Source organism: Hippoglossus stenolepis, chromosome 20 (genome assembly GCF_022539355.2).
Source record: "Hippoglossus stenolepis isolate QCI-W04-F060 chromosome 20, HSTE1.2, whole genome shotgun sequence".
Classification (NCBI taxonomy): Eukaryota; Metazoa; Chordata; class Actinopteri; order Pleuronectiformes; family Pleuronectidae; genus Hippoglossus; species Hippoglossus stenolepis.
In genome coordinates this window covers 5,583,418-5,605,957 of record NC_061502.1, presented here as the reverse complement: position 1 = coordinate 5,605,957, position 22,540 = coordinate 5,583,418, and the positions used below count along the sequence as shown (strand labels likewise).

Sequence of the window (22,540 nt, the reverse complement as noted above, 5' to 3'; positions counted from 1 at the left end):
CTCTCCCTCTCTCTGTCAGTTCTTCCTGCATCGACAGTACATTCGAGTGCCAAGAAAGCTGAGGCAACAAGCCGACTCAGACCTTTTCCGTCCTGCTGTGACGAGCCGCAGGCCACATTTTGTGCTGTGGGGGTAAAAAAAAAAAAAGATCCTGCTGTCAAGGGGTAGTAGTTGGAGGAGACAGCAGGGAGCTGGGAATGGAGAGCCCCTGCATTTGTATATTGTATGTGAAAGGTGCTGACAGGCGACAGTGTGGGAAGGGCACAGCATTCGTTCCCAGGATGGGTCGGTCGGCCAACCCGTCAGCACTGGCTAATCCGGAGTTGTGTTGATTGACAGAGGGCCAACTGTCAGCGAATGAAAAGGCCTTGTTCTCAGTGCCACTCCGAGGCCTTTCTGCACAATGCCATCGGCCCACACGAACACGTGGAGCAGAGATGGGAGGAGGGCCAAGACCTCAAATGATCCCAAACAGTAATCAATACTCAAGACTCATTCCAGAGATGAAGTTATAAATAATTAGCAGCTTATGGAGCCAATCAAGAGATAAGAAACAAGCTCAGAAGGCCTGAAGATTATCATTTGCACTCACCTGCATTTTCAGTTAGCACGTAGCCTACACTACGTTAGCTGTACATTGTAATAGAATGTAAAACAACTAGACATTAAATCCTATCGTTATAATGTTTTTCAGAGTTTAGTCTCTGTTAGTTATAAATCAACAACCTCGCTAATAGTTGACAGTCATGCAGGCAGATCTATGAGACTCTACAGAGGTCAATGCTAAGGGTCAGCATGCTAACACAAAATCAAATGAGTGCCTGCCATATTAACAGTTATTTATTGGTTTGAAGTAGATTTTCTTTGTCACTATTCTTCTGCTGTAGCTCAACATGGAAAAGCATGGATGGAATTTTACACTAAAAAGACTACAGTGACTTTGGAAGCCACTCACTTGATTTGATCAGCTCAGGCAGCAGAAGTCTCAAATAGGCCTCAGATAAACTGTTGAATTCCTTTTTACACACATCACCACCTTCATTTTTCAAATTTTCAAAAGACCATTAGGAAGGGATTTCTTTTAAAGACTAAAATAAATTATCTGACGGTAAAGTCAAATCGGTTTCAGTGCTCGTACGGGCACAAGAGTGTTTATACATAGACTTGAAAATTATGAACCAATCCTTTAATGTGCATGTGTGGCTAATGAAGTGGTCGCTCTGTGCTACTACACACAAAGAACATAAAGATTGAAAAAGAAAAAATAAGGTATAATATATGACAGCAGGGTAATTATGGTTAATTCCTAAAATCTAAAATTACCAGATTAAGAGGGATAACACAATAAACTGTATTAAATTGTTCAACATCTTGACTGCCCCCTGGTGGCTGGCTGCAGTACATGTCATAAACCCCACCTCCTCCATCTTTGTGGATAGGACATGGACAAAAACGAAAAATGAAGGCACACATCAAATTAATTCATGTCAAGTAATACTATATTACCTAAACTCAAATATATATATATATATATATATATACACACATATTTATTTATATCTATATGAAAACAATCTTACAATCTTATATTGCTGTATTAAAGAACTCTGCAGAGGAAATATGTCAAACAAAGGAAGCCCAGCATTTATTTGCCTTACATGGCACAGAACTGTATTAAGGCCTCATGCATATGAAAGTGAAAGTGTGTCTGTGCATGCTTCCACAGAGACAGGGCTGGGAAGCAGCAGTGTCCTCTACGCCGTGTCCGCCCACACAGAGGCCTAGTCACCAGGTGGGCAACTGGCAGTCCACTCTCATTGGCCAGCTGAGGTCCACTGGCTTTTCCCAGCCAAGAGATGATTTCCATCTCCTCATCTCCCCACACAAACTGCAGCGATGAGCATGGGCTGATTCAGAACAGAGAATTACCTTTGATATAAATAGTGAGGCCATCGTCAACACTCTGCTTTGATGAGCATTCGCTGAGGATTAAAGTGACAGTTAGAATTTTAAAGAACTGTAAGTGGATTATTGTGACTTGGGAGGCCTGTCACACAAGGGCACAATCCATAACCCCTTTTCCTCTGGTAAACCCCCCCGACAAACACCCACTATTTGGCTTTTGTCCGCAATGGGAATAGATCAAATTGGCATTCACTTCTGGGTCAAATGACTCCACAGTAGACACAGGTTTTAATGAGCTCTGGCTCCGGTTGGCAGTGATGGAAACATGACACCCGGGTGAACGTGCTAATTTGGAAAGGAAATTTGGTGCAATCACGAAGAAGAACATGACGCAATGTCAAAAGACAGACATGCAAACTCCTCGAGTAGTACTGGGAAAGGATTGCATATTTTAAGCGAGTTTTAAACACCTACGTATAAAACACCTGCGTATACCTTTGAAATTTGGTGTCAAAGACGTATAAGTGGCTCACATCAAACAAGCGTCTTCGGTTGGATGGAAAGTTCCATCATCTGGACAACAAAGGACTTCCGATCACTCAGTTTTTCCCTCAGATAGTTTGTCTGCTCTGATCCCAGTGAGTTGGTGAGTTTGTAAACTTGGATGCTCTCCCCTTGGTTTGGTGTCCTTTCAAACAGAGACAAATCCAAGTGAACCAAAGTGCATCACTACAGTCCACACGAGAACATTCATTTATTGTTCAGATGTTTGTCGGCTGCTGCTTGTACACAAACTGTTACAGTTTGCGGGCTCTGCTGCTTCCCAGAATGCAAAGCACAGGGAGCCGTTTAGCTCCGGGGTAGCTGGGTCAGATCGAGGTCAGATCGGGTTGCCACAAACAATGTGCTGCAGAGTTTGCAAATAGGACCGAACCAAAACCACCTCCTCTAAAAGGTCTTGGTAAAGGAGGATAATTTATTCTTTTTTATTTATCACTGAATTATTTAACATATGCCCTGTTGTTATTGTAATCAGCTGAGATGATTATTTCATCATTCTCTGTCAAAGAGAGAAATAATGTATTTAATCTACTGATATAAACCATTAAGCACCATACGACTGGCTGAAGAATCATTAAATCCTCAGTGATGTACAGCACAGTGGGCAGAGTCAGCCTCTCTCTCTCCCTCTCTCTAATTACCGCCTGGCAAACTAATGAGGATTCTTTGGTTAAACTCAAACAGCAGCCTTGCCCTTAATTAGCAGCCTCTCTGGTTTGTTTTTTGAAAACACTGAGAGAGAGCGGAGCATCTAATAAAGGCCAAGTCCTGGCTGACAAATGTGACAAATAAAGGCCGTGCTGACGAGCACAGTCGGGGGGGCATTGGGTGTGCATGCGGGCAATTTACGTGTAGAAATTCTTGTGTGTGTCTGTGTTTATTAGAAACCTCCTCTTGCTTGGTTTTCTGAACAATACATCCTCATTGCTAGAAAGGAAAGAACAAATAATGCGAAGAAATACTTTAAATACAAGAGACAAAGTTAATGCTTTCAACTGTCTTTAAATATTTCATCAAAATATCAAAATCACAATGTCGCCTTGGAGGTGGAATAAATCATTTTCCCAGTTTTTAAACCAGTAGCAATACACACATTTGCGCAGATATCCTTTTAGGACTTTGCATTGAGTTCCATTCATTATCCCGAACCTTAACATTATCAATTCCTGCCTTACCCTCTTACCTCTAACCATGAGAAATATGAAAGACGTGCTGCCTCAGTAGGGCTTTGGTCCCCACGAGGTACACTGGTCCTGACAAGGTCTGTGTTTATAGTAGAAAAGGTCCTAATGACGTGACACAAACAAGGAAACACGCACACACAAACAAACTTGTTTCACTATTTCATTCACATAACCCTGACACTGCTCACATAGTGCATTTCCTCACCTCTTTCCCGAACGTTTACTATCTAATATAAACACCAGCTAAATGACTAACCCTAAAACTTAGCCTTGACCCTCAGAAAGCAATTCTGTTCATGGGTTTTACACACACACACACACACACACACACACACACACACACACACACACACACACACACACACACACACACACACACACACACACACACACACACACACACACACACACACACAGACACAGGCTATACAAAAGCAACGGAGCATACTTTATGTAAGTGCTCAAGGCAAACTGGATAGTAATGGGGCGGCAGTATTTTGAGTGTCGAGAGCCCAATCTAAGCGGACAAAGGTCTGGCCCAGCGAAGCCAGTCCAGTGTTAATGGAGGGTCAAAGGCTAAACACACAGAGGCATAGCTTGTTGAACAAAAAATATCCTTTTATTTGACGTTCCTCTGGGATACGGAGAGTTGCATTGAAAATACACATCTCTCTTTTCCCTCCCACCTTCATCCCTCTCCATACCTGTTTGTTAAATTCTATTAAGTGCCTGGCATACGGGCCAGGGGGGCTGGGGGTCAGCCTGGGGGGGACAGTGCACTTCACCTGCAGTTACCAAGAGGACTTGGGGGGGACTTTATGGTTGAAAACCTGAGACAAGGGCAGTGACAGCAACACAGGCCGAGCCATCTTCAGTTTCCGCCGGATCGAGTGCCAATTGCAATCACGTTCACCGGCTGGCGAATGACAGTCAAGGATCAATCGGTCGGATGAGGGCAGCTGGATGGCAGTCCTCTGAAGTCACAAAAGCAATATTTGAGGAAGCTGAATGGGCCACTAATGAGACATTTGATCCGAAATGGTAATCGGGTGTTTATGAGAGGTCACCTGAGATAGCTGATGAATAATACACGGGCTGTGGCCTGGTGAGGGCAGGTGAACTCACCAGGCTGTGGTTAGAGCTCTGCTCGGGGCTGAAGCAGCCACAGGCCCACAATTGGCCTCGCGAGAGGGGCAACAAGTGAAAGGGGCAAATAAAGGCCAGTGGGCACGGAGCCTGGGCAAGCTGGGCACAGAGCCCGACCTGGGTCAGTGACACAGAAGAGTGATAATGAGACCCAATAGTGTGATGAGAAGACAATGGCAAAAGATCTGATATGTCCTAGCTCAAAGAAAAAACTATTTAGTATTCTTATTTTAGTCAGAGTTTTTGTATAGCTGCATGTGTATTTGTAAACCTTTTTGGGGTTCTGCTTCTCATTCCTTTATCACAGATTGTAGAGAAATGACAGGAAATGAGAGACAGAGAGATGCAGCACAGGTCTCTGCACAGATCCCTAAGATAAAGGGTCCAAGACCAATTTTTTCTGTAAATGACAACTAAAATGATTAAGCAATAAACAAAATCAATATATTTTCTGCCAAAAATCCTCATCTCAGCTCTGCCTGAACACCTTTTACCCTCGCATTCACACCTACTGGAAGATTAGTTTCCAATTCAGCCAAACGTGCTCGTCTGTATGTTGAGGAAGGACACGTGTCGCCCAGATGAAACACATAGAAGAACATGCAAACTCTATGCAAGCCAGCTCGACGCAGGAACGCCCAGGTACAAGGTGTCATCGTGCCATGGGGCGTGCCTGTAATACAGTGCTGATGCAGTGTAGCAGCTTTTCATTTAGGTGGGTCAGACTTTTCTGGTGATGCTGCTGTTAGCCCTGACCCAATGAAACATTAATGAGGGCAGATGTACTCTTAATAACCTCACTGGAAAAGCAGACTCTCAACCCTTTTTGGAAGAGCTCACTCACATTATTATCATACCTTAATAAAGCATGGTTGCATCAGACTGTGTACGGCTATAATCGCCTCAGAGGCAGAGATAATTTGTCACTATAAAAAGCCTATGGGAATTATTTGGACTTGAAAATGATTGGATGATGGTGGATTCCATTAGTGCGTCCTCTCCCTTTTCTCTTGTCGACATGTAGTCTCTCTCTCACTCCCTCTAATCCATTAAAGGATGCATCCATTTCACAATAAAAGCCCTTTTTTTCCCAGCCGTCCCCCAGCCCACTGCATTAGTTCGCTGGCAGATAAAGGGAACAGAATGTTTCCTTATGAAAAGACGCAGACAAGTCAGCCCATTCATTTCCGCTTTAAACATGCATGTGGATGGATGGGTCAGGTACAAGGGGCTGTGCTTTTGCGCTGGGGGCGCTGTGTCTTTATGTACGTTCCAGTGCGCAGTCTGCGGGGCTTAACATGCATCCCTGGGCATCACTGAGGCTCATTGAAGCCAGCACATAAAGACAGAGCGAGCCTGCTCCTCTGCTCGCCCTCCTTCTGAGGGTTACATAAGAATGGAAGATGCAGGCGTACTGGCGCTGTTGCAGCTGGAGGTGAAAGTAGGCCTGGTAAGCCAAAGGGGTGATAGGTTTGTGTGGTTGTTAGAAAGGACCATGTGAGGGGAAAAAATAGCTCGAAGCGATGGGCTGGGCTGGGCTGAGGGAGAGAAAAAGCCACTGCTGGACGGGAAATTCTATTTACTTATTCATAAACAGAGAGCTTTAGGGGCTGCTTTTCAACACATTCACAGTGTGTGTGTTTGTTTGTTTGTTTAATATGAAGCAGTCACAAATTACTCATACAGACAGGTAAACCACGTAAAATGTTAATCATATCTTATGACTAAAACCGTTTTTTTTTTGAGAATTTGGAAAACAAACCTGCGATGAAACACTGATTCACCTCAACAGTGCACACAAAGTGCACAAAGCACCCCCCCCTTCCAACGGCCTCTGTGGAACACCATGAGGCTTTTACCGAAGACGTGAGGACCTCATGAATATTCATGTCAGCAACACTGCTGGAGACGCAACAGAATTTGCTGAGTTCAGCACCGAGAAACTCCCATTGTGCGAAAACACACACGTACACTCGTGCTGTACAGTATACGCACATGCATGACGGAGCGGCTCTCTCTAACTCTCTCTCTCTCTCCATTTCTCATTCTTTCTCTGACGTCCGGTCATCCCACGCACATCCAAATGTTGAGCACACACACACACATGAACTTAAAGCCACCTACACGCTTTCATGTTTACGTGGTCTGGCTGCAGGATATCGAGGTCCACATCTTCACTTTCCCTTCATGAGGGTCCAACAAATGTTTTTTCATTGGATTTTGTAATTCAGCGTCTCTCCTCGGAACTTATTCTAATGTACAAATGTTCAGCACAGGCCGTGAGTCTGGATGATGTTGACAGCTGCTTCTTTTTCACACTGTTATCCCATCAACCACACACTTCTCAACCAAGAACTGTAATGAGCTTGACCTCTGCACAACCTACTGAATTGATTTGGGAAGGCACGGCAGCACTTGGACAATTATACACCGTGTGCTCTCTTGTGTTTATGAGTCAGTGCTTCTCATCCTGTCCTCAGATGGCTCGGCACCACGTGTGCAACACCTGCCTTTTAACTTGCCAGTTGCGAGTTGCCACAGTGGCTTTCGACAGTACAGAGGGAGACTCTTGATAATAAACGGAGGTGACAGCCAATCTGATGTCAGCTTTGGAGAGCGGTGACGAGGCCAAGCCTATGGGCCCAGACATTGACAAGTACCCTGGTATTACTGCTGTACTCTGTGATCCGCTGGCAGCGTTGCTCAGCTCACAGCTGTGCATCTGATGGAGTGTTGTGAGTGGAATGTGTGTGACACAAGCAAACAATCATCTTTGGAATTCAGTAGTTTAATTTGCTCCAACTGCTTTATCGAAAACATATTTGTGGCAGTTTATCTCAGAGGTCAGATTCATGGCTGGTTATGAAAGAAACCACGAGTAGGCCTTCGCTTTCTGTCAGTTTGATGCCACAATGACAATGCCTTTCGAAACATTTTGTTAGGTCCCTCTGTGAGAACTACTTTGGACTTATAGTTGATTAATGTGCAACTATTACCTAACAAGACATAGACCTCCTGAGTGATCGGAACACAGATAGTCAGTGGTAAGTTAAGGTCTGAACGCACCCAAATGGGTCCTGTGTCCTGAGAGAGCACATTAGGAGATGGTCTAAGACGCATTTTTCTATGTGTACCCAAACACGTCCTGGGCCACATATGAAGGAGCGCCTACTCAGCTGACATCCTCTGACCTGCAACAGTTTCAGTATGAACTGAAAGGATTTTTACATGTCTCAGTGTAAATACATTGATCAGTTTGGGGCCACAGCCACAATATCAATACTGACACCATTGGACATATCTGTACACTCAGACTGGTTAAAGACAACATCATTTTATCTTTGCAAATACAAATGATGTACTTGTTTATTTGCATACGGAACGAGGAAGAAACCTGTGACAAAAGGTCACGAGAGACACACTCAGGACACATTTTAATGCCAGGTGTTAAAATAAGAATAACTTCCCACTATCCACTTGTTATTGTCTGAACAGGCCCGATTTAGAGTCAGTCTGATCCTTGCAAGATACTTTGTGAAGCTGTACTTTTCGGGCAGCAGTTTATCATTATAGTTGCTAACAGTTGAGCACCAAACAGGTTACGGCTGAGGTTGATGCAGATGTCATTGTGTTTTCAGGTGTCTTTCATAAAACAATGTCAAAGCTGATGGGGGCACTAGTTCTTAGAGTTGTCTTTCTACCAAGTTTAGTGCCAATCTATCCTGTAGTTTTTCCAGATATTTCAGTCTGGACCAAAGTGGTGATCATGGTGACAATTTATAAATAATGATCTACTTTGATATCTGATTAACCGCAAATCATTTTTAAATCAACAAAGCCAAATATTTCTCATGGGTGTGTCTTTATTACATTTCCTTCTTCTTAACAGAAAGTAAAGTGAATATTTATCAAGCAGAACAACCACCTTGATAACACCACCTTCAGGAAACAGTGATGAGCATTCTTCGGCCAGACGTTCAGAAGCATTGTCACATCTAAGGCAGACTATGGTCAACACCAATGGAAGATTTGCAAGATGGTGGATGAGCAACTGTATTCCAAATGGGCGACTGCTAAAACAAGCGTTACCAGGAGATGGAGGGCAACCCCAAAATGTCAGAAGGCCCCATTTCACTACAGGATTAACAAAATTGTGAGGTTTCATTAAAAAAATGTATGGTTCTGAAACCAATTATTACATGGATGAAGGAATTAGGAACAGACATACTGATCACTATATCCCACTGTCTTATATGCCGGGGGGGATAATAAATTCTCAGAGGGAAGAAATTCACTGTGATGACTTCTTCATTGCAAACTGCTGTTAAGCCCCAGATGTTCAGTGGGAATTCAGTGGTGAGGGAATATAAAACCCTGCTGACTGACAACAACAACAATGCACAACAACACACATTTAATGTCACTTGCTTTACTTTATATTTTCTTCCATGCCATTACACACCCCAAAGGTTGGATAAAAAGGGAAGATGCCACACTGAAGGTTGCTACACATACCAGTGAAAAACACAAACCATCTTTAAAGAGAAGAAAAAGCAAAGGATCGTGGATGTCATGATCAGTTAGTACTAACAGTTCCAATGGAAGAGCTTTATTAAAATTGGGAGACCCTGAGCCCTCAAAGTCTCGGAAAGACAGAAAGACAGACAGAGAGATAAAATATCTTAATCATTGAGCTGCACCTCATTATGGCTGTTAATTTCTAAGTCATAAAAAACATAATAGAAAGAGAGGTTCAGGATTAAAAAGTGAAAGAATGAAAGAGAGAGAGAGCAACGCTACATCATGAAGAAAGAGAGGAACTCGCATTAAACCACGTCAACACAGAGAAGGGGGGCAGAGACTGTACTTTGAAACGTGGGATCATCCACTGATCTAGGATTCTTGTCCTTTTCCCTCCCAGTGCTCAGCCCAACAGCATATACTGTAGGTAATAGGCATGATAAACTTGGTCTTAAGGGCCAAAATAAACAGTAATGTTAATGATCCATTAGATATTACAAATTATCTATTGATCTTGTTGTAAATTAATTATTAACGAATAAATGTCTCCAGCCATACTAGCAGCTCTGTGAAGCTGCACTTAGGCACAGCAGCGCTTTGAGCTAAATGCTAACATCAGCATGCTAACCATGGACAGCATATGAAGATGGACGATGTGTTTCCACTTCCTCCCACTATCTACAAATGAAGCCAAAATACCCCAGATACGAAAGCTGCCATCTTGCACCGGAGACATTATTAGGAGCCAGAGTCTGTGCAGTCATGGTTGTGGAGTGGAGCTGCAGTAATGAGGTCCTGCCAATACACAAGCTTGACCAATCACAAGTCAGTCTGAGTAATCAATCGATATCATTCACACCGTTTTTATAGCACTGTATAAGTAATTACAAAACTGAAGCGAAAACATGACACTTTGGTGCCTCGGAGTTGTCCTCCGAATTTAAAAATGTCAGGAAATAAAAATCAATAATTAAACTATATTTATTCAACCAATTTAAAGAGTTTGTCCCGTTACACATTCTGCTGACAGCGTGGATACTGCCATGCTAAGCTAACTGGCTGTAGAATGATATTGTAGCTGTAGCTTTATATCAAAATGGACAGACATGAGTTTGGTGTCAATGTTCTTGATCTAACTTGCCACCAAATAGTGTGTTAATGTATTTACTAAAATCTCACACTCTAAAAATGTTACACTCTGGGAAGCAAGAGGAAACGTGGGCAAAATACAACAAATACATAAATGAAGCTGACTTAGATTTCTAAGCCAAGGTTTTTCATAACCCAGGGGGCCTGATGGCAAAAAGCGACATCTCCTTTATCCTTGAGTCTAGACTGATGGCCATGATGATTCTGTTATTCTTTGACAACATGGCTGACTGAGTAGAGCAGCGCTTCACCTCTCGAAGGCATACAGTGTGTGACATAACTTCACATAAAGTGTAAACAATGTGAAAACACACCTGAAGGGACACCGGATTGAGTAAATGTACTTGTGAATGAGCGGCAGCGAGAGAAAGAAGTGCATTAAGTGATATCATTGTGATCCATCAAAGTAAAGTGTTGGGTAAAAGCACCCGGAGGCAGCAATCTTTCCCGTCCTTTAGACATGGTTCGTTTGAAATGCTGCTAACGTCCCCTCCCCCTCTTTTACTCACACCCCACTGCTTTCTGCTGTCCATCAAAAGCCCTGTATGTGTTTGTGCATGTGTTCCCTGCAGAGTCAACTTTGCCATTATGATGAACTGTACTCTTGATTTTCTCTACCCAGGATGTTCCTCTCTCCGTTTTTTGTGCAAAGCTGTAGAGCGCTTTGCAGCGGTGCATGAATGCATGGACACACCCTTACATGTTTAAACATGAACAGAATCCGAGCACGTTTTGTGTGAATGCTCATTTATAGCTATAAAAATCTGCAGGTGCGAGTGCATGTGTTTGTCCACACACAGGCACACACTCAGAGGCCAGGCAGGTCACCAGTCAACAGTAAACCACCAAGGCCCGATAAGCAGCACAGAGCAGTCTCATTAAAGCTTGCGTATCTCCAGACTCCACATTCCCCTTTTTTCTCTATTCAAACACTGGAAAAACAACAAGCTTTGTAACTTGTCAGAGGGCACCACTTACATTTTTTTGTGCCTGAAAATGAGTAGAGCAGGGAATTCCTCTGAGGAAATAATTTCACAAACCCAGAAGATGAAAACAGAGAGAAACAGAGTACCTGTCTATGCGATTTGCTCTGTCAGCATCCTGTCAACAGCGCACAGCCAATTAGGACTGCAGCCAAATGGCTGGGTGAGCTTTCTGTTTCTCAGTCCACTGATTCTGCATCCAGCTTACAGACACACACACACACGCTGATGTGCACGTACACAATGCAGTTAATACAGCTGACACACTTTCCAGTGTACGTTCAAGTAAAATGTGTATATATGCCTGCATTTTGTACACAGGCTTTTACAGTAAACAAAAAGCAACATCCCTCCTGAAAGACAGGAAGCCTATGACTAAACTATGAGGCAGGAGAATCTCCCTGACTACCAAGTCTGTAGTCTCCTATCCTGTTGCTCATGCCAGTTGGCCATTTGACTACATTTCCATATTGGGCCTGCTCTGAGGCTGCGCCTGCAAGAGGCGGATAAGATGTGTGTGTTTATCTGTTTGGGAAGATGACGCTGAACGTGATACCCTCTCTCTGTAAAATCATAGCAACTGTCTTGCCACTGGCTGGGGAACCCATCCAGACACAAACACACACCCTCTCATGCACGTACACAAAAACAGTGCCCCTGTCTCTCTGCTAATGCTACAGTCATTCCCAGGACTACTTTGCATATCAGACCTGACATAATGAGGAGACACTGTATGGTGTCTGGGGACAGTGGGTGTGGAGGTGGAAGGTGATACCACCCCGGTCGGCTAAATAAACCTGACAGATACAGGCCCGCCAGCCTGTTGGAGCTGCTTAGTTTCAAGCTATCAAGTCAAAAAGATTTATAACACCTGAAATCAATTGTCAGGACTGGAAAAACATCTCAAAGTAGGTTCAGGTGTTTTTTTTTTAAGTTTTATATGAAGGAGAAGGTTGGAGCTAAAAGAGATAAACAACATTTGTCATCAATAGCAGTGCAACAGCTTGCAGATTCTTCTCAAACATTTGCAGTTTAATCTTTTTATTACACAGTCCTTAGCCTGTTACATTTACTCAACCGTTTTTATTACGAATGCTAATGACTGATACACGTTATAACACATGTTCCATATGAGCATTGTCGCTATTACCAGGCTCCAACAGCCTGGCCACTTGTCATCTTGGTCCTGCATTTAAATTTTGCATGTAGGCAAGTGGCACTCACCAGCTGCCAACCAGGCTACTTTGTGAAAGTGCAAGAGGATACATGGCTCCTCTCTGAGTAATACGGCTGCTCCAACTGTTCACTGAGCAGTGTTCCGCCTTTGCTGCAGCAGATGCTGGAGACCGAGACAGAGCTATGATACAGCAAGGACAGAGCTGTTGCTGGCAGCAGCCCACATGTCAATCACACTGCATTTAAACCTGAAAACATGCAGGACCTCAACAGTGCTGCTAACATGCAGACATCAATAGATGTTCCACTTAGCAAAGCTGCCATCTTACTCCTTGAGTGTGCACAGACAGCCAAGGGGATCCTTCAAAGATACCCTTGCACAACCAATGGCTGAGCCTAAGGGGGTTTACCAGCAACACTGTCCACAGAGTGGATAACGTGCTGCAGAGTGCATATCATGCCAAAACTCACACAGGGCACAGATGATGCACTTTTTCAACGTCTCTGTCCCTCGAGGATGCAACGCACTGAAACTGGGCCCCCTGCACCCTGGCAAACTTTTTATATTCATTGGCTAAAGCAGAAGGTGCTGTCTGAAAATAGCATCTCTCACGTTCCCTCAACTCAGCATGTAGTTTGGGTTGTATGGCTTATTCGCCCTTTTAGCTGTTGTCAGAGTATGCAGCAATGCTGTCATTATGGATAACAGCTTTAACTGAGCCTGCCCAATGGGTATAAACTAGCAATTTTCACTGAGGGGGAGAGGAGTGTACCATAGAATGCAGCTGTCTCAGCCAAATTCAGCAGAAGGTGGTTAAAGATCAACTATCTCCAAACCCCACGACAAGAAGAGATCAGTGATGTGAACACCTGGACAGGAGGGTGTGGCAGACAGGATATGGGGAACAGAACAGAATGGGCCTCTGGGTCAACTCCATCTACTAACATTGTGCTGGCGAGCCATTTTGCATTGGAGACAGAAATAAAGAGTTCTACCCTCTTTGTCTCCAGATCAAAGCCTTGAGAGGCTTACACAAGTGTTGGGAATTTAAACGCACATTAGCTGGGACACCTCAGCATTTCATACTCGAAGAGGTTGACAGGTAGTTCTTTCGGATGCTCTGACAGCTAAAGAGTGGATGAGAGGGAGTGGGTGTTCTACTTTAAGGTAATGCCAATCAAGGCTTTCACTGCTCTGTTATGCTGAGTTCTTTGGAATGAGACCACAGTAGCCATCTTCTCGGCTGGGAGGGCCTTTGGGTCATTGAAAGGACTGTCAGGATATCTATGAGGACTTCACTATTCCATGGCTGTCGTGAAACATGACCCACCGGACCTGAGATGCTTGTAGCAACCCCATTCATCGAGGCCATTCATCTCACCCACCTTCTATCGAATAACAGGCAGTTTCTTGGCTGAGACAAATATCTGCCCTGCTGTTTGGGGAATGATAAAATATGCCAGGTTGATATCTGCGATGGATAAATTGATCACAAAAAAAGATATTGGCAGCTGCTGTTCCATCCTTCATTCGCCTTGCAGAAAGTAGCCTTTATGTATCATGTCACAGGTCGGAGATCAGAAGTAAGTCGCAGATGCCAAGACCCAGTGGCAATGCATCATCATGCTGTGCCATGGCATCAGTCCACAAGTTAACTTGTGTTATTCTAGTAAGCTGCAGTTGGAGACCATGATTGTTATGTACTGTGACAGACTCACAGGGGAGCAATAAAACCAGGAAAAGGTCTGATTCATCCACAGGAGCAGAAAACTCAGACGATCCTACTAAAAACTGTCCTAAAATCTGTCCAGTGAAATCATCAAATACTGCCCATTACTGAAAAAAGGGTTTAACAATTATCAAATAAGATAATTCTTTGGACCTCTGATAAACACTGAATCTGTGGATCAGATAAAAAATGAAATTATTAAAAAAACACTGTACATCGTATTTTACAAACAGCAATGCCTGAGAAGACAGACCCTTTGGTGATCTGGTGATATGCACTATTCATTTTTATTATTAATCATATGTTATTGCAGTGTTGTATTCAAATGGAATTTGCCATTTTTCCATCGCGAGCCATTTGTCACCTTGTGGGTATAATTGATTTGACATTTATGGATAACATGTATAATATTCAAAAACTAAAAGCATTTTATTAGCACTGGTTGTTTTGCCACTGCTTTGTTCAATGTGAAACCATTTAGTCAGAGGTAACCATCTAGTACTTTCAGAGATCCATCTTTTAAAATGAATGGTATTTAAAAAGGTCTTCAAAATGTTGCTTATACAAAAGACCAAAATCTAAACTTACTTTCCAGAGCTTGATTTGTCTTGCACACTGGAAAGTAGCGTGTTTCCAGGGTGCAAGACAATTTGAGCTTATCTTTCGAGAAGCAGAAACTTGATGTAAGAAGAGTCTAGATAGGATAAGATGAAGAAGCGGCTATACCCTGAGTGCTGAATTCTAGGCCATTGTCCCTGACACACTTAGAGAGGTGTCACCAGACAGCACTGTCCATTTGAATCAAACTCGCTCTGTACATCCCTCTCTTCTCATAGATCCTGACGATGAGCTGCGTGCCTCATCCCTTTGATGTTAACCTATAGATTTATACATTTAACATTCTCTTACACAATCAGCAAAGGTACACACCCACGCACAGCACTGGCACACGGCACATGCACGCATGCACAGAGAGATCTACGCACACAGCCTCACTCTGCATGCGTAGCAATGTACACACATGTACATCACACAGAGGGGCAGGGATATAAGTAATTTAGCACAGTGTGACACTTTCACGGTCTAATTAGCCCCAGTGTTGCAGTAAACACGTCCCAATGACCCTCCAGTTCTGGTTACTCATTAAGTATAGATGGAGCTGAAGATGGCTAGTTTCTCTCATCCATCAGGACCTGACTCGTCACAGTAGCAGCTCCCCAGAACCCTCTAGAACCTCAGGGTGAGCACCACATTCAACCCAGCATCCTCGCAAATACAGACAGAGAGAAAACAAACAAGGACCCCCCCCACCTTCCTTTGCTCCTATGTGTCTGCATCTACATGTTATGTCCAATTCTGACCATGTTCATACATGTATTCATGTGCACGCTCACAGGAGCGTAAGAAGCGGATCAAAGAGAGCTCTGGGGGGATGCTGCATGGCACGTACAGAGACAGACAGCCCTGTTGCTTGCTCGCTACCGCTGTCGCCTTTGACGCGGTGATGGGGATTTTCCTCCTCCTCTCTCTCCCTCTCTGTTGCGGTAGCAGACGTGGCCAGCAAGCTGTGATCAAACTGTGCCTTCATCCTCTCTCTCTCGCTCTCATCAGCTGGAAGGCTTCAGTAGCAGGGTGCCCCAGATTCATAGACTCCCCCCCCCTCCCATCTAGTGCAGAGGCTCCACTGTGGAGCTCCACTGACACCTTGTGGCCAGAAAAGAGGAAGTGCAGTGGGGAAGTGAAAGGAGGGCTTGTTGGGCCATTCATATTGCGGGAGTTTATGATACACACTTTAATAAACATCAAGGTGTTGACCTGGTGTGAATGTGTTAAATTATATGAAATGATATGTATTTGAAACATCACTTTGGGTAATGAAGCTCTATCTAAAGGAGAAATGTGACTAATTAGTCTTTCAATTGATCCCTTCTCAATAGTCCCAATAGATCAATCAAAGGTCGCAAACGTCCTGCACGAGGCGTCAGCACAGGCCCGAGGGCACGCGGACAGTTGGGGGAAGAAAAAGGTACATCAGCTCAGATCCTGGATCGATATTAGTGTGTGGTGTTAATCTAGTGAGTGGCCCTCTGGCAGAAATCAGTGACTCAAGCGTTGAACAGCGCAGCAGACCAAAGAGCCATTATCAAATAGAACCAGCTCAGCATTTTTCTCCCAAATAAGCCACTTTTTTTTTTTTCGTCACAGAGGAGTGTAGCCGGTGTCCAGAAAACCGCTGGGGTGACTTTGGGTTGAGCACTGTCAGGGACTTTTCTGCCTTTGTACACTGGAGTATTATATAAGATTTTATCTGGGCCTTTTTGTGCATGCGAGGCCAAATCCAAAAGGCTCTTAAGTCAAAGAGAAGGAAATTAGCGTGACTCAAGCTGAGCAGTGCAGGTTGATACTGTAATCACCTAAATGCAGAGCCACTTTTCTTGCTGGAAAAGCAGACAGGAAGTCTTAAAATAACAGTGGAAAAACAATTCTACTCAAATGAACTCTTATGAAATGTTTGTGTGCAGGTAGGACTCTTCAAAATATATTACAAACAAAATCTTTAATCAGCTGTAGATGCATTGGCACAATGTCAAAGTTTTCTTTTTACCTCTACTGTTGAAAAAGAACCATGGTGCATAAAAACAAAGAAGCAATAAAACAACAAAAGTTCAACAGAGTGGATTCCACATTAAGTTTATCACAAATATTGTTTCTTTGTTTATGGTTCTGTACAATACTGCTCCGAGCTAATACTTTGAATTATGTATTGTATGCAATGCTGAAAGTATAAAGCACAACAGAGACGACACACAACGCAACATCCCCATCATTTAACCAAATGTAATTTACATTGGACGGACTGTACGCACAAAAATAAAGTCCTTTCACCTTCTTTCTCTTTGTACTGCTGATACATCAGAAACTGAGGAACACTTATACTTACAACAAAGAACAAGGCAAAGGGGAATAGGGAAAGAGAAGTGACAACAGAGGAGGGAACAAAGACGAGAGGAGAGGGCAGGGAACAGGAAATATTTTTTTAGATGTTTTACAGATGTAACATTTATGCTGCAGTGCTTAATAAATGATCCTCTCTGCTGTTTTATTCAAAGCGGAAACAAACAGACTAGATAAAAACAAAGAATATGAAAAATGGCACCATAAATTACAAATCTGATTTTGTTCTGGGCCCCAAAAATGAAACCCAAGCCTTTTGAGTTGGACTTTTTTAGTCCTCCTCCTTAAAGGTGACACATCGTGCTCAGTTTTACTTTCCTCCACAGAATACACTGCTCCTGATAATCCTGTAGCACCCTGTCAGTGGTCCGGACGATACTTCAGAAGAATTTGCATAATACACGGCGAGCTGTTAGTCTGGCAGGCCCCCTTACGAAACAAGGCAAAGTAAGAGCAGAGGCCAACACTTCCCACATGCTCTGGAAACGGTGGACCAGTAACAAAAGAGTGGACCAGCTGGCCAATCGGAGCAGAAATTGACATTATGAGGACAATGATGTGTTTTCTGAACATTTGAGCATGTACACCTTATCAAGTAATAACACCAATTCAAATTATGCACATGAATATGAGAAAATGTATGTCTCCTTGAAAGAAAAATTCTGGCATCCCATCAACTTAGCCATCGTCACTTGATAGGAGCCACAATAGCCGCATTTTCCAGTATGAAAGTCTCTTTTAAATGTTTTTTTCTAGGCACTATTAGACACATGGCAATACAATAGGAGTTAGAGGGAAGAAACAGAGTAAACATACAATACTGTAGTCTCTATATACAGGGAACTTCCCATTTCTGCATGTTCAGGCTTCTTTTCAAACTGTCAGGTTTGGCTTAGTTCATGAACTGGCCTTGATTTGAACGTTAAAAAATGTGGTGCTGTTAAAATTACACAGAATCTTCAACACATCAAGAGATCATTTAGTACAGAGGATCCCCAAGTGGGTTTCAACAAACCCCAGAGGGTGTTCTTGAAGAGCAGTTTCATCTCATTATGTTCACAATATAATCATCTACTCAAAACTGATTAATCAGTCAATCCATCTCCATATTGACACTTATTTTCCTTTACTAAATCAAACACTGTATCACACTGCAGTCCCTGGGGATCTTAATACAGATTTATTAGGCTCTGTGGAGCATGAAATTCAAGTCTTACAGCATCCTCACCTGGATCAGGGTTCATTCATTGAACCCGCTTCAGTCCTCCTGGTGCTAACACACTACAGAGTAAGGCTTCACACTGCATTGAGAGTTCAGAACTTTTTTTAAATCAGTCGAGGCATCGTCTCGTCTCAGAAAGGCACGCGACTGAGCTTCACAGTTCGCTCCTGCTCTTCTCCCATGGTGTCTTATTTTTTATTTTTTTTAGCAGCACTTTGCATTAATCTCCGATCCAAAGGAGAATGACACTTTGTGGCCTTGTCAATAATATCAACATACATATACATATTTACAGAGAAGACCACTTTCTGAAAAAGGGTCAGTTGATACTTGTTTGTTTCTTGTTTTGTTGAATGGGTCTGTGTGTCTGTGTGAACTCTTCAGGGTTTTGAGTTAAATGTTTTTCGTATGTATGTGTGCACTGTACATATGGCAAGCATGTAGAAAGATACAACATGGAAACGAGGCAGAGAAACATGGCAGAGATGATGGTCTTTGTACTGTGTGTGTGTGTGTGTGTGTGTCACTGTGGTTTTAGGAGTGCTTGATAGTGTATTTGCCTTTCTGCAGCTGGGAGATGTACAGCTTTGACTTGGTGCCATCCAGCCGTTTGAACCACACCTCGTCATTGTTGATTGTGGTGATGATGGCGCTGCATGACACACAGAACAGCACGACGTTAGTGCGACAAACCAAACCACAATCCTCACAGTTTGCATGAGACTGTCTCAGTAAGCAGAAGTTGATGGCCACTTCTCACAGTGTGGAAAACCGTCAGAAAGTGCCCTTGTGCATTTCTTAACTAAAATGGCAGCATTTGTTTTGCAGACTGTTGCTGCGGTGACCTTACGAAGCATGTGGATCTCAAAGTGAAACGCAGAATATAATCTATATGTTTCTACAAACCTCATGATTTTGGATCAGGCTGACAAATAAAACTTTAAGATGTGACAGAACAGAAAACACACACAAGACAGGACACGATAAATCTTTGATCAGTGCATTATGCATTATGACCTCGTTACCCCAGCCAAGGGGCGTTAGATTTTTAACAGTCTGGATCCTGGAATAGTTTTACTCACTTTCATGAACATTATGAGAAAGTGCGGTTCAGACATTTTCATTGATTTCTCAGAGAATAATTCATGGATCTTGATGACAAACAAAATCAAAACAGAAATAAAGACACGTGTAGGGGATTGATATTTATGAGGATGTGAAATTAGGTGCGGATTCAAACAAAAATCTGAATCTAGTAAATTCAAATGTGGTTTCAAAAGAGGGCTGTTGGGGAAGAGGTGTGCACTCTACTGAAAGCCATTCTCATTTTTATTCATATTGTGTCTCTGTGTTTATATTATCATATCCAAAGCTATGTCTACATCCATTTACAGATAACTATGGGGGTGGAGATGAGACTTGTCCCAGTGACTGCGAGCTATTAAAAAATCAACCATGCGTACACATTAACAAATCGGACAAAATGAATGTGTGTACATGTTTGTGTCTTTGTGCGTGAATAGTGTTTAAAGTCATGAACCTCAGATGACTTCTTGGAACTAGATGTCTTAAGGCTTGTTTTAGTGAAACTGGCACTTCCCTGGGGTGACGTTACACACACACACACACACACACACACACACACAGAGGCTGGTGACAAATTAAAGTAGAAAACGAAATAAAGTGTTTTATTGAGGTGAGCCTGCAGGACAGCTTTAGTGCTTGTAGCATTAGATTCCTTCTATTCGAGTAAGTTTATTGTCCGTTTGTCTGTTGTTTGTTCTCTTTTTAACGTCAACATGTCTGGGACTGTAGAGGAAACTGAGACTAACTCTGGTACATTTATATGAACCATTGTGCTCATATTAATTAATGAACACTGTCCCTTTTAAATAAATACAAGTTAAAGTTATTATCTCCCAAAGGAGTTCAGCTGGGTTTATTAAGGTTATTCAGGTACTTGTCACCAATTAGTATGTTTTAGGAATATAGTTTATATTAATATATGTTTATGTTTCAGGTTTTAAGTTTTACTCTCAGACCACTGACTGGCCCCTGTATCGCAGCTCTACCCCCCCATAACATCCTTCTGTTGCATTTGTTTTTCCACTCAGTGGTATGGAGGGGTGTCAGAGTTGTGCTGTGACATCAATTCCCATCTATTCAGTGTGCATCCTGTCTTGACTACGCACAGGACAGGACACATGGAGCAGTGGGTGGAATCACAATCTTTCCTGTTAACGCTATCATGGCGTTTGGTTAAATCATCTATGATCATCTCCATTGCTGAACAAATCCACCATGTGACCACAACTGCTCCGCAGGCCTTGTCAAAGCAGTTGTAGATATTTATTTAAATGGATATCTTTTCCTCCGTTGTTAAATGAAACCTGTAACTTAAAACGCTGTTTGTGTGGACGAGAGGCGAAATGCAGAGGAAATAGTTTGTTTTGCAAAATATCTGCATTAGTGTAGTCATAAACACAAAGTTGCAGATGATGTTGTTCAACTTTCTAACTTTCTCATGCTGTAACCAAAATCCTCACTCTCTCTCAGTTTTACATAGAGCAATCTATTCCAGTAGTCATAAACACAAAGTTGCAGATGATGTTGTTCAACTTTCTAACTTTCTCATGCTGTAACCAAAATCCTCACTCTCTCTCAGTTTTACATAGAGCAATCTATTCCTAAATAAACCCTCCTCCCACACACACACCTTGTCGGGTACTCGTCCTTCCTGTTGATGCAGATGGCCTGTCCCCTGCAATACCACTGGTTGTCATAGAAAAGTCGACCGTCCTCGGAGCGCGCTACATGGTGATGCCTTTCAGGCTTCACTGCAGGAACTGGAGGAGGAAAAAGAGACGGATAAAATTTGATGAGGATGAGACAGTGAGACAAGGAAGGGAAGAAGGGACTAAGGGTGAGGTAAGGTTAAAAGAAATACAGTACAAAATCTAAACAAAACAAAAAAAAAAATAGAGGACAAGGAGAGGAACAAAGGCAACATTCGTCTCCTCATCAATGAACTTGAGCACTTTCAGTACTGAATGAACCCCTCATGTGTAACTGTGGGTCGATCGCTGCACTCAGCCACCTATTGACTGTAACCAAGGAAGAGGAGTAACTCTTACCATCCACCTTCACCCTGTGTGGCCCCAGTGATGCCATTGCCTGCGGGTGGAGGAAACAGACACCTAACATCTGCACTTAACATCAACACAGATGCATTAACCAGCTGACTAGTTTGTCCATTATAATAACAGTACCTTTCTTATTGCAGTCCAGTCTTCAAGAATATCCAGATCTTGCAGCATGTAAACGATATAAGGCCGTAAAGGAGAAGTTAAGGGAAACTCTGAGGAGTGGCGGAAAACATCTGTCTCTAACAAGCGCGACAGTGAACTGCTGCAGTGAAATGTAAGTGGAACAAGACAAGGACAGACCAAAGGGGAAAAGGATATCAGAAACTACAACAGGCTTCTTCTTCTTGACAGGGCAGAACGGGTCCTTTTTCTTGTTTTTCCGTGAGTGTAATCCATCGTTCCACAACTCTGGAAAAGAAAGAGAGTAGATTATGTCTCTGTGTCACTTCTTCTGTTTGGATATTTGCTTTAATATATTATTAAGTTTTATAGTTATTATGTGCAAACTTCACTTGTTGTCAGTTAACATTTTCTTGATCAAATACGCAATGTTTATTCACTGATTCCTCATTCTTACTTCTGTGTAAGAAGGTTGTGTTCACCCCTGTCAGTTTGTTTTTCAGCAGGATTTCCATGAAACTTGATGGAAGGATGAGAAATGGGCCAAGAAAGACTATTAACTTTTGGTGTGGATCTAGTTCTTTATAACTTCTTTTCAACATTGCGTGTTAAGAGATTTTTGGGCATTTTCCCCAATTTCCCAGAGACTAATTCATGGATCTTGGAACATTCAGGAGTGTGTCCAAATAAAAACCCAGCGTTAGCAGATTTAAATGCAGTTTCAAAGGGAAGTAGGCTTCAA

General features: G+C 42.7%; 1 protein-coding gene across 3 annotated transcripts in view; it reads right to left on the bottom strand.

Annotated features, from left to right (window-relative positions):
• Window positions 1-22,540, bottom strand: part of brms1lb (BRMS1 like transcriptional repressor b) — a 29,068-nt gene that overhangs the window by 3,202 nt on the left and 3,326 nt on the right. The window contains exons 6-10 of one of the 3 annotated variants that reach the window (XM_047338130.1): window positions 21,997-22,086; window positions 21,802-21,866; window positions 21,667-21,706; window positions 21,249-21,378; window positions 19,034-19,184 (exon numbers count right to left, since the gene is read on the bottom strand). In XM_047338130.1, the coding sequence (XP_047194086.1) occupies window positions 19,067-19,184; window positions 21,249-21,378; window positions 21,667-21,706; window positions 21,802-21,866; window positions 21,997-22,086 (443 nt within the window). In that variant the 3' untranslated portion in view covers window positions 19,034-19,066. Of the gene's footprint in view, window positions 1-16,897; window positions 19,185-21,248; window positions 21,379-21,666; window positions 21,707-21,801; window positions 21,867-21,996; window positions 22,087-22,540 lie in introns of those variants that run through there. The other 2 variants (XM_047338129.1, XM_035144335.2) reach the window with 2 other exon arrangements.